General features: G+C 46.0%; 1 protein-coding gene across 1 annotated transcript in view; it reads left to right on the top strand.

The window, feature by feature from the left end:
• Nucleotides 1-4442, top strand: part of LOC110173957 (NACHT, LRR and PYD domains-containing protein 1-like) — a 4802-nt gene extending 360 nt beyond the window's left edge. Inside the window, exons 2-9 of the mRNA XM_055151434.1 lie at nt 498-684; nt 945-1062; nt 1213-1345; nt 1650-2701; nt 2770-2937; nt 3003-3167; nt 3298-3344; nt 3428-4442. Coding sequence (XP_055007409.1) covers nt 498-684; nt 945-1062; nt 1213-1345; nt 1650-2701; nt 2770-2937; nt 3003-3167; nt 3298-3344; nt 3428-3996 — 2439 coding nt within the window. The 3' untranslated portion in view covers nt 3997-4442. The remainder of the gene's footprint in view (nt 1-497; nt 685-944; nt 1063-1212; nt 1346-1649; nt 2702-2769; nt 2938-3002; nt 3168-3297; nt 3345-3427) is intronic.
• The last annotated feature ends 13058 nt before the right edge of the window (nt 4443-17500 follow it).

Here is a 17500-nt window from a genome sequence, read left to right as displayed (position 1 = left end):
ACTAAATGTAAAGTTTAAGATTAAATGTAAAGTTTGCAATTGAGGTAAAGTTTACCCTCTAAATATTAAGTTTACAGTCTGAATGTAAAGTTTAAGTGTGAACGTAAAGTTTACTTTCTAAATGTAAAATTTACAGTAATTGTAAATATTACCTTCTAAATGTAAAGTTAAAATAAATGTAAAGTTTACAGTCTAAATGTAAAGTTTAAGTCTAAATTAAAATTTTACAGTAAATGTAAAGTTTACAGTCTAATGTAAAGATTACATTCTAAATGTAAAATTTACACTAAATGGAAAGTTTATAGTGTAAATGTAAAGTTTAGGTCTAAATGTAAAGTTTACCCTAACCCTAATATTTAAGTAAAAGTAAAGTGTATAGTCTAAATGTAAAGTTTACCATCTAAATATTAAGTGCCGGCCTCCATGAGCTTCATTTGGAGCTGAGCTGTGGGTCACGTCACACTCAGAACACTTGTTCACACAGTGTGTGGTTCCAGGTTCTGGAGGAGCAGGTCCTGAGGTTTGTGCAACAGCAGCTGCAGAAGCTCCTCAGGCTCCTGGCCTCAGATTATCCAGAATGTTCTGAGGAGGAAGAGGAGGAGGAGAGCAGAGAGGTTCTGAACATCACCCTGGACTTCCTCAAGAGGATGGACCAGGAACATCTGGCCCAGCGCCTGAGAGACAGTAAGAACCTCCAGATGCCCTCCCATCCTCCTGTATCCCTGTGTGTCAGGTGCCCTCCCTGTGTGTCAGGTGCCCTCCCTGTGTGTCAGGTGCCCTCCCAGTGTGTCAGGTGCCCCCTGTGTGTCAGGTGTGTGTCAGGTGCCCTCCCTGTGTGTCAGGTGCCCTCCCTGTGTGTCAGGTGTCCTCTCTGTGTGTCAGGTTTCCTCCCGTATGAAATATGTGACATGTTTGACATTCTAACTCTTGTGTGTTGTTTAAAGGGAGTAAAGTTGGATTCAGAGATAAACTGAAGTCTGATCTGCAGCAGAGGTTCAGCCGTGTGTTTGAGGGCGTGGCTAAAGCAGGAGACTCCGCCCCCCTGACCCAGATCTACACAGAGCTCTACATCACAGAGGGCGGAGCCTCAGAGGTCAACCAGGAACATGAGGTCAGACACGTGGAGACGGCGTCCAGGAGACCGGCCGCTCCAGAGACCATCACATGTGAAGAGCTCTTTAAACCCCGCCCACATTCACCACAACCAATCAGATTAGTGCTGACGAAGGGCGTGGCCGGCGTGGGGAAAACAGTGCTGACTCAGAAGTTGAGTCTGGACTGGGCTGAAGGCCGGGCCCACCAGGACCTCCAGCTGCTGTTCCCCTTCACTTTCAGAGATCTGAACGTGCTCAGAGACACACAGTTCAGCCTGGTGGAGCTGCTGCACCACTTCTTCAGTCCATCCAAAGATCTCTGCAGCTTCCAACAGCTCCAGGTGCTCTTCATCTTTGACGGTCTGGACGAGTGCAGACTTCCTCTGGACTTCGGCCGAACCCGGGTCCTGAGCGACCCCACAGAGTCCGCCTCAGTGCACGTGCTGCTGGTGAACCTCATCAGGGGGAGCCTGCTTCCCTCCGCTCTCCTCTGGATAACCACGCGCCCCGCCGCGGCCAATCAGATCCCTGCTGAGTGCGTCTCCATGGTGACAGAGGTGCGAGGGTTCGCCGACACCGCAGAAGGAGCAGTACTTCAGGAAGAGGTTCAGAGACCAGGCCACGGTCGTCATCTCCCACATCAAGAGCGTCCGCAGCCTCCACATCATGAGCCACATCCCGATCTTCTGCTGGATCCTCTCCAAGGTTCTACAGAAGCTTCTGGAACAAACAGAACCAGAGCTGCCCCGGACTCTCACACAGATGTACGTCCACTTCCTGGTGGTGCAGGCCAAAGTCCAGAACATCAAGTATCAGCAGGGATCAGGGGAGGACCTTCACTGGACTCCAGAGACCAGGGAGATGGTGAAGTCTCTGGGAAAAGTGGCCTTTGAGCAGCTGCAGAAAGGAAACCTGATCTTCTACGAGAGTGACCTGAGCGAGTGTGGGCTGGACGCTGCAGCGGCCTCAGTGTACTCCGGAGTGTTCACACAGGTCTTTAGAGAGGAGCCAGGCCTGTACCAGGACAAGGTCTACTGCTTCATCCATCTGAGTGTGCAGGAGTTTCTGGCTGCTCTTCACGTCCATCAGACCTTCTACAGCTCTGGAGAGAACCTGCTGGAGACACCACACTCCTCTGAGAGTCCAAAGCCTGAGGCCTTCTACCGCTCTGCTGTGGACCAGGCCTTACAGAGTCCAAATGGACACCTGGACCTGTTCCTGCGCTTCCTCCTGGGGCTGTCTCTGCCGACCAATCAGAGGCTCCTTCAGGGTCTGCTGACTCACACAGGAAGTGACCGGACCAATCAGGAGACAGTAAAGTTCATCAAACAGAAGCTGGATGGAGAGGGTCTGTCTGCAGAGAGAAGTCTGAACCTGCTCCACTGTCTGAACGAGCTCAACGACCAAAGTCTGGTGCAGGAGATACAGAAGAACATGAGAAGATACCTCTCTGAAGGAACCATGTCTCCTGCTCAGTGGTCTGCTCTGTCCTTCGTCTTACTGTCCTCAGACTCAGACCTGGAGGAGTTTGACCTGAGGAAATACCAGGCCTCAGAGAACGCTCTCCTGGGTCTGCTGCCGGTGGTCAGAGCCTCCACCAAAGCCCTGTGAGTCCAGACTGTATTTAAACTCTTGTGTGGAGGTTCTAGTCTCTAATGTCCCTCTCTGTCCTCAGTCTTTGTGGCTGTGGTCTGTCTCCTCGCAGCTGTGCTCCTCTGGCCTCAGTCCTCAGCTCCTCCAGTCTCACACATCTGGATCTCAGTCACAACGACCTCCAGGACTCAGGAGTGGAGCTGCTGTGTTCTGGACTGAAGAGCGCCCCCTGCAGCCTGGAGACGCTCAGGTGAGACGCTCCCATGATGCACTCTGCCCCCTTGTGTCCACATGAGTGTAATGCTGTGTCTTTAGGCTGTCTGGATGTCTGGTCTCAGAGAGGGGCGGGGCTGCTCTGGCCTCAGCTCTGAGCTCCGCCCCCTCCCACCTCAGAGAGTTCGACCTGAGCTACAACCATCCAGGACCCTCCGCCGAGCTCCTGACCGCTCTACAGGACCAGCGCCCCCTGCTGTCTGTCAGGTGAGACTGCACCCTGCTGCCTGTTCAGTTGGTCTCTGGTCTAGTCCTGGTCAGGTCCTGGTCAGGTCCTGGTCAGGTCCTGGTCCTGGTCCGGTCCTGGTCTGGTCTAAACTGGACTTGTGTGTTTCAGGTTGGATCCTGCTGGAGAGCGCTGGATGGTTCCAGGTCTGAGGAAGTGTGAGTCTCTTTTATTTATTCACACATTTATTTTCTTTATCATCATAATATTTCCAAGTTCATTCAGATGTTTTGTGTTTCAGATTCCTGTGACTTTGCTCTGGACCCAAACTCAGCCCACAGAAGTCTGCTTCTGTCTGAGGACCATCGCACTGTGACTCGAGTGAGAGAGAATCAGGAGTATCCAGATCATGAGGACAGGTTCACAGACTGGAGTCAGGTCCTGAGCTGCACTGGCCTGAGGGGGCGCTGTTACTGGGAGGTGGACTGGAGCTTGGAGGTTTATATATCAGTGAGTTACAGAGGGATCAAACGGAAAGGACGGGGACCAGAGAGTGAGTTTGGACTCAATGATCAGTCCTGGAGTCTGGGGACAGATGATGATGGAGAATACTACATCCATCACAACGGCATCACAACACAACTCCCCCGCTCCTGTCACTCAGAGAGAGGGGGCGTGTCCTCAGGCAGAGTGGGCGTGTTCTTGGACTCTGAGGCTGGAGTTCTGTCCTTCTATCACATCTCCTCTGATGGAGAACTGGTCCACATCTGGACCTTCTCGTCGTCCTTCTCCGAGCCTCTGTTTCCAGGGTTTGCTTTGTGGGATGTTGGTTCCTCAGCGACTCTGGTGAAAGAAATGAGACAAAACTGAAGAGAAACTGGACTTGTCGCACAGTGAGACCAAAAGACAAAGAGAAACAAGAACAAAATGGAGCTTCAGTGTCTCTTTTGAAAATTGACTTGGACTCAAATAAAAACTCAGAAAATGAACGAGGCCAAAGCGACTGGACTGGGGCAGTTCTTCACTCTGGATCTGACTGTTTTGGACCAGAAAGTTCTGTTGGGTTTAATTACAGAGGGGCTATGTGACTTTGTTTCGAATAATATCTGTCAACTTACTCTTACATAATTTGTACCTTGTTTCTGAATCCTTCATTTTAAATTTTATAAATTGTTTATAAAGATATTTTTTTCTTTTCATAAGCGTTCTGTAACACCTTTGTTAACCAAGGACAATTTGGGTTTGTTTTTTTGGTTCCACATTGTTGAACAGGACAGAGTTTATTGTATAATGTTAAAACTATATCTCAAAAATGATTATAGACTCATTCTCATTCTCCAAGTTTCCTGAGCTCCAGTCCTGATCATGAAGCTCTTCATTCAGTGATCGAACACGTTCATCACATCACATTCTTTTATACATAGAATCATCATCAACATTGTGCTTCTTTTTTAACTCTTTCACCAGAGTTAAAAGTTGATCTGTTATACTCAGTGCTGGGAAGTTTACTTTTAAAATGTAATCCCCTACAGATTACAGATTACACACCCCAAAATGTAGTTTGTAACAGAATCCATTAAATTACTTAAAGTGAGTAATGTAATCTGATTACTTTGGATTACTTTGGATTACTTGATTTGCTGTAGAGAAACAAAGATGAGGACATCTTCACATAAGAAGTTTTGTCTGATAAAAGAAAAGAAAAAGCCCAGATTTTACTGAACCAAATAAAAAATATTATTGATAGAAGACGAGGAAACACGTCCACACAGCAGGATTTAGTCCTGGTTTAGACCTGGTTTAGTCCTGGTTTAGACCTGGTTTAGTCCTGGTTTAGTCCTGGTTTAGTCCTGGTTTAGTCCTGGTTTAGACCTGGTTTAGACCTGGTTTAGACCTGGTTTAGACCTGGTTTAGACCTGGTTTTAGACCTGGTTTAGTCCTGGTTTAGACCTGGTTTAGTCCTGGTTTAGACCTGGTTTTAGTCCTGGTTTAGACCTGGTTTAGACCTGGTTTAGACCTGGTTTAGACCTGGTTTAGACCTGGTTTAGACCTGGTTTTAGACCTGGTTTAGACCTGGTTTAGTCCTGGTTTAGACCTGGTTTAGACCTGGTTTAGACCTGGTTTTAGACCTGGTTTAGACCTGGTTTAGTCTGGTTTAGTCTGGTTTAGACCTGGTTTAGACCTGGTTTTAGTCCTGGTTTAGACCTGGTTTAGACCTGGTTTAGACCTGGTTTAGACTGGTTTAGACCTGGTTTAGTCCTGGTTTAGAACCTGGTTTAGACCTGGTTTAGACCTGGTTTAGTCCTGGTTTACCTGGTTTAGACCTGGTTTAGACCTGGTTTAGACCTGGTTTAGTCCTGGTTTAGTCCTGGTTTAGACCTGGTTTAGACCTGGTTTAGTCCTGGTTTAGACCTGGTTTAGTCCTGGTTTAGTCCTGGTTTAGACCTGGTTTAGACCTGGTTTAGTCCTGGTTTAGACCTGGTTTAGACCTGGTTTAGACCTGGTTTAGTCCTGGTTTAGTCCTGGTTTAGACCTGGTTTAGACCTGGTTTAGTCCTGGTTTTAGACCTGGTTTAGACCTGGTTTAGACCTGGTTTAGACCTGGTTTAAACCTGGTTTAGACCTGGTTTAGTCCTGGTTTAGTCCTGGTTTAGACCTGGTTTAGACCTGGTTTAGACGCTGGTTTAGTCCTGGTTTAGTCTGGTTTAGACCTGGTTTAAGTCCTGGTTTAGTCCTGGTTTAGACCTGGTTTAGACCTGGTTTAGTCCTGGTTTAGACCTGGTTTAGTCCTGGTTTAGTCCTGGTTTAGACCTGGTTTAGTCCTGGTTTAGTCCTGGTTTAGTCCTGGTTTAGACCTGGTTTAGACCTGGTTTAGACCTGGTTTAGTCCTGGTTTAGTCCTGGTTTAGACCTGGTTTAGTCCTGGTTTAGTCCTGGTTTAGACTGGTGGTTTAGACCTGGTTTAGACCTGGTTTAGACCTGGTTTAGACCTGGTTTAGACCTGGTTTAGTCCTGGTTTAGTCCTGGTTTAGACCTGGTTTAGACCTGGTTTAGACCTGGTTTAGACCTGGTTTTAGTCCTGGTTTAGACCTGGTTTAGTCCTGGTTTAGACCTGGTTTTAGTTTAGTCCTGGTTTAGTCCTGGTTTAGACCTGGTTTAGACCTGGTTTAGTCCTGGTTTAGACCTGGTTTTAGTCCTGGTTTAGTCCTGGTTTAGACCTGGTTTAGACCTGGTTTAGTCCTGGTTTAGACCTGGTTTAGTCCTGGTTTAGACCTGGTTTAGACCTGGTTTAGACCTGGTTTAGTCCTGGACCTGGTTTAGTCCTGGTTTAGACCTGGTTTAGACCTGGTTTAGACCTGGTTTAGACCTGGTTTAGTCCTGGTTTAGACCTGGTTTAGACCTGGTTTAGACCTGGTTTTAGACCTGGTTTAGTCCTGGTTTAGACCTGGTTTAGACCTGGTTTAGACCTGGTTTAGACCTGGTTTTAGTCCTGGTTTAGTCCTGGTTTAGTCCTGGTTTAAGTCCTGGTTTAGACCTGGTTTAGACCTGGTTTAGTCCTGGTTTTAGACCTGGTTTAGTCCTGGTTTAGTCCTGGTTTAGACCTGGTTTAGACCTGGTTTAGACCTGGTTTAGTCCTGTTTAGTCCTGGTTTAGACCTGGTTTAGTCCTGGTTTAGACCTGGTTTAGTCCTGGTTTAGTCCTGGTTTAGTCCTGGTTTAGACCTGGTTTAGTCCTGGTTTAGACCTGGTTTAGACCTGGTTTTAGTCCTGGTTTAGTCTGGTTTTAGACCTGGTTTAGACCTGGTTTAGTCCTGGTTTAGACCTGGTTTAGTCCTGGTTTAGACCTGGTTTAGACCTGGTTTAGACCTGGTTTAGACCTGGTTTAGACCTGGTTTAGACCTGGTTTAGTTTAACCTGGTTTAGACCTGGTTTAGTCCTGGTTTTAGACTGGTTTAGACCTGGTTTAGACCTGGTTTAGACCTGGTTTAGTCCTGGTTTAGTCTGGTTTAGACCTGGTTTAGACCTGGTTTAGTCCTGGTTTAGACCTGGTTTAGACCTGGTTTTAGACCTGGTTTAGTCCTGGTTTAGACCTGGTTTAGACCTGGTTTAGTCCTGGTTTAGTCCTGGTTTAGACCTGGTTTAGTCCTGGTTTAGACCTGGTTTAGACCTGGTTTAGTCCTGGTTTAGACCTGGTTTAGACCTGGTTTTAGACCTGGTTTAGACCTGGTTTAGACCTGGTTTAGTCCTGGTTTAGTCCTGGTTTAGACCTGGTTTTAGACCTGGTTTAGTCCTGGTTTAGACCTGGTTTAGACCTGGTTTAGACCTGGTTTAGTCCTGGTTTTAGACCTGGTTTAGACCTGGTTTAGTCCTGGTTTAGACCTGGTTTAGACCTGGTTTAGTCCTGGTTTAGACCTGGTTTTAGACCTGGTTTAGTCCTGGTTTAGACCTGGTTTAGACCTGGTTTAGACCTGGTTTAGACCTGGTTTAGACCTGGTTTAGACTGGTTTAGACCTGGTTTTAGACCTGGTTTAGTCCTGGTTTAGACCTGGTTTAGTCCTGGTTTAGACCTGGTTTAGACCTGGTTTAGTCTAGGTTTAGACCTGGTTTAGACCTGGTTTAGTCCTGGTTTAGACCTGGTTTAGTCCTGGTTTAGACCTGGTTTAGACCTGGTTTAGACCTGGTTTAGACCTGGTTTAGACCTGGTTTAGTCCTGGTTTAGACCTGGTTTAGACCTGGTTTAGACCTGGTTTTAGTCCTGGTTTAGACCTGGTTTTAGACCTGGTTTAGACCTGGTTTAGTCCTGGTTTAGACCTGGTTTAGACCTGGTTTAGACCTGGTTTAGACCTGGTTTAGACCTGGTTTAGTCCTGGTTTAGACCTGGTTTAGACCTGGTTTAGACCTGGTTTAGTCCTGGTTTAGACCTGGTTTAGACCTGGTTTAGTCCTGGTTTAGACCTGGTTTAGACCTGGTTTAGACCTGGTTTAGTCCTGGTTTAGACCTGGTTTAGACCTGGTTTAGTCCTGGTTTAGACCTGGTTTAGACCTGGTTTAGACCTGGTTTAGTCCTGGTTTAGACCTGGTTTAGTCCTGGTTTAGACCTGGTTTAGTCCTGGTTTAGTCCTGGTTTAGACCTGGTTTAGACCTGGTTTAGACCTGGTTTAGACCTGGTTTAGTCCTGGTTTAGACCTGGTTTAGACCTGGTTTAGACTGGTTTAGTCCTGGTTTAGACCTGGTTTAGACCTGGTTTAGTCCTGGTTTTAGACCTGGTTTAGACCTGGTTTAGACCTGGTTTAGTCCTGGTTTAGACCTGGTTTAGACCTGGTTTAGTCCTGGTTTAGACCTGGTTTTAGACCTGGTTTAGACCTGGTTTAGTTCCTGGTTTAGACCTGGTTTAGACCTGGTTTAGACCTGGTTTAGACCTGGTTTAGACCTGGTTTAGACCTGGTTTAGTCCTGGTTTAGTCCTGGTTTTAGACCTGGTTTAGACCTGGTTTAGACCTGGTTTAGACCTGGTTTAGTCCTGGTTTAGACCTGGTTTTAGACCTGGTTTAGTCCTGGTTTAGACCTGGTTTAGACCTGGTTTTAGACCTGGTTTATGGTTTAGTCCTGGTTTAGACCTGGTTTAGTCTGGTTTAGACCTGGTTTAGACCTGGTTTAGACCCTGGTTTAGTCCTGGTTTAACCTGGTTTAGACCTGGTTTAGACCTGGTTTAGTCCTGGTTTTAGACCTGGTTTAGACCTGGTTTAGTCCTGGTTTAGACCTGGTTTAGACCTGGTTTAGTCCTGGTTTAGACCTGGTTTAGACCTGGTTTAGACCTGGTTTAGTCCTGGTTTAGACCTGGTTTAGACCTGGTTTAGTCCTGGTTTAGACCTGGTTTAGACCTGGTTTAACCTGGTTTAGTCCTGGTTTAGACCTGGTTTAGACCTGGTTTAGACCTGGTTTACCTGGTTTAGACCTGGTTTAGACCTGGTTTAGTCCTGGTTTAGACCTGGTTTAGACCTGGTTTAGACCTGGTTTACCTGTTTAGTTTAGACCTGGTTTAGACCTGGTTTAGTCCTGGTTTAGTCCTGGTTTAGACCTGGTTTAGACCTGGTTTTAACCTGGTTTAGACCTGGTTTAGTCCTGGTTTAGATCTAGTTTAGACCTCCTGTAGGGGAGGCTGGAGATATGGAGTCCGAGTGGGCTTCTTCTCGTCGTGGACACTGGAGCACTCTACACTCTCCGGCTCGGTTCGGAGTCAAGTCCACATTTTGGTAAGTTTGCGGTCCCGTGTCCTGGGGAGTCCGGCTTGGTCCGTTGTGCAGGGCTGGTCAGGACTGCCTGCATTTGGCTCCGCCAGGGCTGCACCTGTCACCGGTTCTGTTCATTGTGTTTATGGACAGAATTTCTAGGCGGCGCAGTCAGGGGCCGGAGGGTCCGGTTTGGGGACCAGAGGATTTCATCTCTGCTGTTTGCGGATGATGTTGTCCTGTTGGCTTCATCGAACCAGGACCTGCAATGTGCACTGGGGCGGTTTGACCCGAGTGTGAAGCGGCTGGGATGAAGATCAGCTCTTCTAAGTCTGAGGCCATGGTTCTCGACCGGAAAAAGGTGGCTTGCCCTCTCCGGGCGGGTGGAGAGTCTCTGCCTCAAGTGGAGGAGTTCAAGTATCTCGGGGTCTTGTTCACGAGTGAGGGGAGGACGGAACGTGAGATTGACAGGCGGACAGGTGCAGCTTCGGCAGTGATGCGGTCGCTGTATCGGACCGTTGTGGTGAAGAGGAGCTGAGTCGAAAGGCGAAGCTCTCGATTTACAGGTCAGTCTTCGTTCCTACTCTCACCTCTGGTCATGAGCTCTGGGTAGTGACCGACAGGACGAGATCGCGGATACAAGCACTTGAAATGGGTTTCCTCCGCAGGGTGTCTGGGCGTCTCCCTTAGAGACAGGGTGAGGAGCTCAGTCACACGGGAGGAGCTCGGAGTAGAGCCGCTGCTCCTCCACGTGGAGAGGAGCGTCTGAGGGGAGGACGTCTGTTCTGATGTCTCCTGGACGTGTCCCTCAGGAGGTGTTCATGTCCCACCGGGAGGAGGCCCCGGGGAAGACCCAGGACACACTGGAGGGACTGTGTCTCTCGGCTGGCCTGGGAACGCTTCGGGGTTCCCCCGGAGGAGCTGGAGGACGTGTCTGGGGTGAAGGAAGTCTGGGAGTCCCTGCTTAGGCTGCTGCCCCCGCGACCCGACCCCGGATAAGCGGACGAAAATGGATGGATGGATGTGTCAAACACCAGGACTTTTCTGAAAATGAACAGGTAGGACTTTACCCCGCCCCTTTACCTGAGCACTGAGGCCCCGCCCCTTTACCTGAGCACTGAGGCCCCGCCCCTTTACCTGAGCACTGAGGCCCCGCCCCTTTACCTGAGTATTTTCTGAGTAACTTTCCTTGAATCAACAAAAAACAATGAAGTCATGCAAATGTGTTGGGGACGTTTCAGCCGCTGCTTTCACAAACGCTCTGATGTCGGGCGGTTGTCCTGTCTCCTCCCTCTCACCAGGAGGTTGTGGGTTAGACTCCTGATCTCTCTGATCTAAGCCCCTCCCCTTCTGTCCCAGGTGAGATCGACTAGTTTTGTTAATTATAAAAAAACAACATTAAACGTTCAACATGTGAAAGCTTCCACAAGAGCAGACCACCTCTCTGTTGCCATGGTTTCCATCGAATATTAATACAGATGGAAAAGTACATCGTAATCACCGGGAAAATGATTTAGCTCCTCCCCTCTGGGACGATGACATCATCACATTCTAGAATCTCAAATAGTTTTGGAGCCTGAGAAGCTGTCGCCGTAGCAACGTGATGTTCTAATGCCGCCCTGGATCTCCATGGTGATAGAACTCTGCTTGATGACATCATCAGAGAAGCACGACGCTGCTTTAAAGTAAACTTTGAGTGACACAGTGAAATAAACACTAAAGTGACAGAATACTTTTACTAATACTTTTACTACTGCTACTTCAAAGCAGCGCTCTGCTTTATGACATCATCAGTAAAGGACAAGCACAAAGCACAAAGCAACTTACTGTTTTGAAGAAGATTATAAGTATAACACGAAACAAACACTACAGACACAGAATACTGTACTACTACTACTACTCTACTACGACTACTGCGACTACTGCGTCTACTACGACTACTGCGTGCTACTACGACTACTGCGTGTACTACGACTACTGCGTGTACTACGTGTACTGCTACTAGAGCTACTACAGCACATTTACACTAGAGCTTTTCTCTCTCTTTACTGCATATTTGAACAGAAAAATGCCCTGGAGTTTTTTTAGAAACTTTCGACCTAAGGTCAAGCGCCAAATCTTAGAGGCTGAGAACCAGGAACTGCACGAGAGGATCCGAAACTTAAACAATCAGAACCAGGAACAAAACGAGACGATCCGAAACATAGAAAAAATAAGAACCAACAACAAAACGAGACGATCCAAAACTTAGAAAATCAGAACCAGCAACAAAACGAGAGGAACAGAAACTTAGAAAATCAGAACCAGCAACAAGGCGAGAGGATCCAAAACTTAGAAAATAAGAACCAGCAACAAAACGAGACGATCCAAAACTTAGAAAATCAGAACCAGCAACAAAACGAGAGGAACAGAAACTTAGAAAATCAGAACCAGCAACAAGGCGAGAGGATCCAAAACTTAGAAAATCAGAACCAGCAACAAGACGAGAGGATCCAAAACTTAGAAAATAAGAACCAGCAACAAAACGAGACGATCTACAACTTACTAAATCTGAACCAACAAGAAAACGAGACAATCCAAAACTTAAAAAATAAGAACCAGCAACAAAACGAGAGGAACAGAAACTTAAAAAATCAGAACCAGCAACAAAACGAGAGGATCCGAAACTTAGAAAATCAGAACCAGGAACTGCACGAGAGGAACCGAAACTTAGAAACTCAGAACCAGCAACAAAACGAGAGGAACCGAAACTTAGAAAATCAGAACCAGCAACAAAACGAGACGATTCAAAACTTAAACAATCAGAACCAGCAACAAAATGAGAAGATCCAAAACTTAATAAAACTGAGCCAGCAACAAAATGAGACGATCCAAAACTTAAAAAATAAGAACCAGCAACAAAACGAGACGATCCACAACTCATTAAATCATAACAACAAACTGCACGAGACGATCCAAAACTTAAACAATCAGAACCAGGAACAAGACGAGACGATCGAAATGTTAGTAAATCAGAACCAGGAACAAAACAATACGATCCAAAACTTAATAAATCAGAACCAGAAACAAAACGAGACGATCCAAAACTTAAACAATCAGAACCAGGAACAAAACGAGACGATCCACAACTTTGAAAATCAGAACCAGCAAGAAAACGAGACGATCCAAAACTTAACAAAACTGAGCCAGCAACAAAACGAGACGATCCACAACTTAAACAATCAGAACCAGGAACAAAACGAGACGATCCAAAACTTAAACAATCAGAACAAAGATCTGTGCGAAAGGATCGAAAAGTCCTCGGTTAAGAACCAGAAGCTACAGGAGGTGATCCGAAGGTTTTCACGCATCATCCACTTACACTTCGAAGAACAGACCGACAGGATCTGCTTGCAGCAGGAGTTGCTGGAGAAACCTGGAGAAGCAGAGGAGCAGAGGAGAAACCAACTTCTCACACGACTGAAGGACAAATACGACCTCCACGACGACGACGAAGAAGACGAAGACGAGAGCGCGAGAGGAGAGGAAGAGGAGACGAAGGAGGAGGAAGACGGGACAAACTAGATGAAACCCCAGCTCAGACCTGGGTTAGACCAGGGTGAGATCAGGTTTAGATCGGGTTTTCAGACCTGGTTTAAACCTGGTTTAAACCAGGCCGATTGACACGGCAGCCGTGCTTCTGTCAGTCTGCCCCAGGGCAGCTGTGGCTACAACAGTAGTTTACATCAGCAGGTGCAGAGTGAATGAATAATGCTGAATAATGTTCTGTAAAATATCTTTGTGACAAAAAGCGCCGTCTCTATTCAGACGCGCCGCTATTACATGTTTTATATTTGTCACTACAAAATAAATCAACTATTCAAAATATTTTAAAAAATATATCAACATTTCATCATTTCTAAATCTAGTTATTGAAAAAAAATAGAACTAAATCTCACACAAAGTCGGACCTCTCCTCGTCTGGAAACTCTGAGAGAATCTGGGCCTAAGTCCTGTGGTGTGTGGGTTTTTCAGACTCTGTTGGTCTTCAGCGTCCGACCCTCGTCCTGTTTGTCTCAGTGATGAAGAGAGAGTCAAGGAAATTCTGCTCACAAGACAATTGTGTTAGAAAAAACACTCAGAACGACAAAGAGCAGTTTATACTTGTGTGAGGAGAGTTGCTGGGCTGTCTGTCTGCTTCCTGCTCTACTCTGCCCCACAACCCTCCGAGTCACTCTTTTATTGAAAATCACTTCACAGATGAGCATATTTCATGACATCACAATACATATGGTTCACATGTTTTCTCATGACTAACAATCTTCAACTGAACCACCCTCCCATTTCACACTTGATGACATATGTCAGTGAGCGTCTCTTACGTGGGAGTTTCCCGAGGCTTTCAGTTCAGCAGATGATGGGACAAACCCGTTGTTTGTGACCATGGTAGATTAGTTTAATATGTCAGTTGACATGTCGTTCATATCAGCTGCTTGTTTTTACGTTCAGTGTCTCGAAAACAAAACGCCAAAGCAAAGTTGATTATATCATGATTAATATTTAAATGATTCACCCTTTAAATGATTCAAACTTTAATGTAACAATGACATATATAAATGAGTAACACTTTAATGAGACTTTAACCAAAGAAATACATTTATATATCATCAGATTCTCTAAGAGAGAATTCGTCTTCGTCAGGCGTCTCGTAAAGTCTCTGTCCGTGCTGCGTCGTTTGTCGTGTCGTCCGTCCACTTTAAAGTCCAGGTGCTTTTCTAGTTCTTGGTTTGGTGGACAGAACCTGCGCTCGATATTTCTCACAGTTTTACATCAGTTCAGTTTGTGAAGAAAAGAGACGGTTTTCTGACACTTTAAACCTTCATTTAACTAAATAAAGCTGTTGTTATTTATTTGTGTGAGTTTAATCAGATTTATTGTGACATTTAGGCAAGGCAAGTTTATTTGTACAGCACAATTCGTACACAAAGTAATTCAAAGTGCTTTACAGAATAAGAAATACATTAAAATCATAATAAAAACAAATCAAAACATAAATAATCATGAAGATTAAAATTGAAAAGAGAGACATAAATTGGAGAGAAGAGTGCGGAATGAAAACCTTTCAGTTATTTGCACAGTTAAACAGAAATGTTTTGAGTCTGGATTTAAACAGCGTCACAGAAGAGTCTGTCTCACATGTTCAGACTGTTCCAGGTTTTAGCTGCATGAACCTGAAACTCTGACTCCCCTTGTTTAGTCGTGACTCTGGGCACCAGCAGGAGGTCGTCCCTGAGCTCCTCAGAGTGTGAGATGTTCATATGTGACACTAACATGTCACAGATGGACTTTGGTGCTCGGTCATGGAGACACTTGTACAAACAGAGCTGCTTTAAAGTCTCTGAGCCACAGGAGCCAGAGCAGAGACCTGAGACCAGGACTTATGTGCTCGTACTTCCTAGTTCGAGTCAGGACCCGTTTGGTTCTTGTTTACATTATGGTTGCTATGGTAACAGTTATGGAATCACCTCATTATTCTACGTCATGGCGAGGGTCCCTGGTCACTGCGGGCGAGTCACGTCGCGCCATTGCATTTTGTGGCCACTAGGTGCATCGCTTTGTGATACTAACAGGCCCGAGCGCCAGAGGCTGGCGAAGGGCCTATTAGAATAATAATAATAATAATAATAATAATAATAAATAAAGATTTAAAAAGTAATAATAATAAATCATAGAGTTTTACCTCACTGAGTTTGTGCATGAATATTGTGATAGAAATTTAGATTGTTGACTTCCGGTTGGCAGCGGAGCAACATGGCTGACTAATTCCTGAGCTCCTCAAGGCAGAGCAGTTTTCCCCCTTAAATTCAAGTTCTACGGTTACTAATACCTTTGAAAGCATGTGCGGGGGGACCAAGAAAAAGGTCAAAAAGATGCATGAACCTAAAGAACAGTCAAACTCGGAGGAACAAGACGAGGCACATGCTAACACAGATGAAGAAGATGGCGAGACGACCGAGACAGAGTCACTTCACGAGGGCATTAAAAATATCAGCAAACAGGTCAGTGACCTCCGCACAGAGCTGAAAGCAGACTTGAACAAATTTAAAGATGATTTCAGACGCCAGTTGAAAGAAGACCTCAACAAACTAAAAGAAGAAACTAATGTGAGCGCCTCATTGATGACAGCGCGGACCTGCAAATACAAAGAGCTCATCGCTCTCTGGGTCCCGTGCCGAGTGCCGACGCTCCCCCCAGGTCCATCATCGTAAACTTTCTACACTTTAAAACTAAAGAGTCTGTCCTGAGAAACACCTGGCAGAAGAAGATTTTCCTGGGAGATAAGCCCCTCCCCTTTGACCATGTTTACAGTGCGGCTTATAAAGGTGTGAAGAGCGCGCTGAAGCAAAAAGGCATTAGATTCCAATGGCCATTCACCAAACTGCACATTCACTGGGACACAGGCCTCCAGATCTACCACAGCCCAGCCGAAGCGCTCCGTGATTTGCAGCGGAGAAGATTCACTGTTGAAGAGCCCCGGGAGTGCGGAGGATTCAACGCTGCAGCTCTACTGGATCAGCTGGAACGCACGTCACCATGGCAACCCGTGATCCGGCGAAGTGACAGCGGAGCCATCCGACGACTTCAAGAGTTTCAACATAGACCGGTGTAGTTCCACACACACCAGAGCTGTAGGTTCTGTCCGTCTCTAAATAGACCCAATTATTTCCTCAAGTTACTGTTCATGCTTTGTTTAATTGCTCTGCATTGGGGTTGCTAATAACACACCCTGGAATGAGTGAAGCTCAATTTGAGTTATTCGCTGATTCTAGGAGGGGCCCTCCATAAATGCGAGGCTTTCCCCATCATATGTTTTTGGGAACAAAACCCAGAGTGTATTTCGAATACCTCATTTTGGAAGTCATACAGTTGTGACATTTAGAAATGTTATTAGTACTAGTTCATTTGTTTATTGGTTTGTTATAGTTTCTGTTGGTTTCATGTTTCTGAGGTTTGTGGAGGTGGAGGAGCATAATCTTTCTTTATTTCTTAATGTCTCAAAAACTTGAAGTAATGTCACTTAATGTTAAAGGTCTGGGCAATCCAATCAAAAGAGCAAGGGTAATGACGAAATTTTAAAAAGAGAATAAGCACGTTATCTTCCTTCAGGAAACTCATTTGTCACCACAAGAGAAGGAGAAATTGCACAAATTTGGTTATAGGAAAATCTCCTACAGCTCTCATGTCCATGGTCATAAAAGAGGAGTGGCAATTCTTATCTCAAACTCTTTGACATTTGAACTCCTTAAAGAAACTAAAGACAAAGAAGGGCGCTCTATAATAGTGAAGGGTAAAGTCGCAAATAACATATAATAATAATAATAATAATAATAATAATAATAATAATAATAATAATAATAATATGAACCCGAGCCTGCGCGTGTGCACCATCAAATACTGATACATCCTTTTTTAACATCGCACTGAGGCACCTGCTGTTGTTTCTTTCACCATGACCTTTCTTCATTAAAATCAAATACATCAAATCAAATACATCAAATCAAATCAAAAAATAAATTCAAATTAAATCCGGTCGGTTTCTGCAGTTTCTGTCCAGCAGATGGCGCGCCTCCTCAGTCACGTGTTTCCGGGTTAGGTGACGTGTTTCCGGGTCGCTCGGTCCCTGCCTGATCTGCTCCGGTCCCGGTCCTGGACTCGGTCTGGTCCCTGGACTCGGTCTGGTCCCGTTTAGACCCTTGAGTCCAGTTCAGCTCCAGCCCCGGTGCGGACCCCGGCTGTCGTCATGTACGTGGCCGAGCCCGGGCGTCTGCTCCTCGGCCTCCTGCTCCTGCTCCTCCCGCTGCTCCGCGGAGCCTCCGGAGCCTGGGACCCGGACCTGGAGCTGCTGGACCTGGTGGAGGAAACACCGCAGACCTTCTACCAGCTGCTGTCCGTGGACCAGGTCTGGACCAGGTTTAGTCCAGATTTAGACTGGGGTTTAGTCCAGACTCTGGACCGGGCTATAGTCCGGGTTGAGTCCAAACTCTGGTTAAAGCCACATTACGGAGTTTTCTGTATCTTTATGACTGATGCTAAAGGCTAACAGCTGCATGTTGGACTCCGCCAGGGCTGCACCTGTCACCGGTTCTGTTCATTGTGTTTATGGACAGAA

The sequence above is a fragment of the Boleophthalmus pectinirostris genome, unplaced genomic scaffold, assembly GCF_026225935.1.
Source record: "Boleophthalmus pectinirostris isolate CB_2022bp ecotype Guang Dong unplaced genomic scaffold, ASM2622593v1 HiC_scaffold_16, whole genome shotgun sequence".
Lineage (NCBI taxonomy): Eukaryota > Metazoa > Chordata > Actinopteri > Gobiiformes > Gobiidae > Boleophthalmus > Boleophthalmus pectinirostris.
Note: the sequence above shows the minus strand (reverse complement) of the source record. Positions and strands in the feature narration are given on the sequence as shown.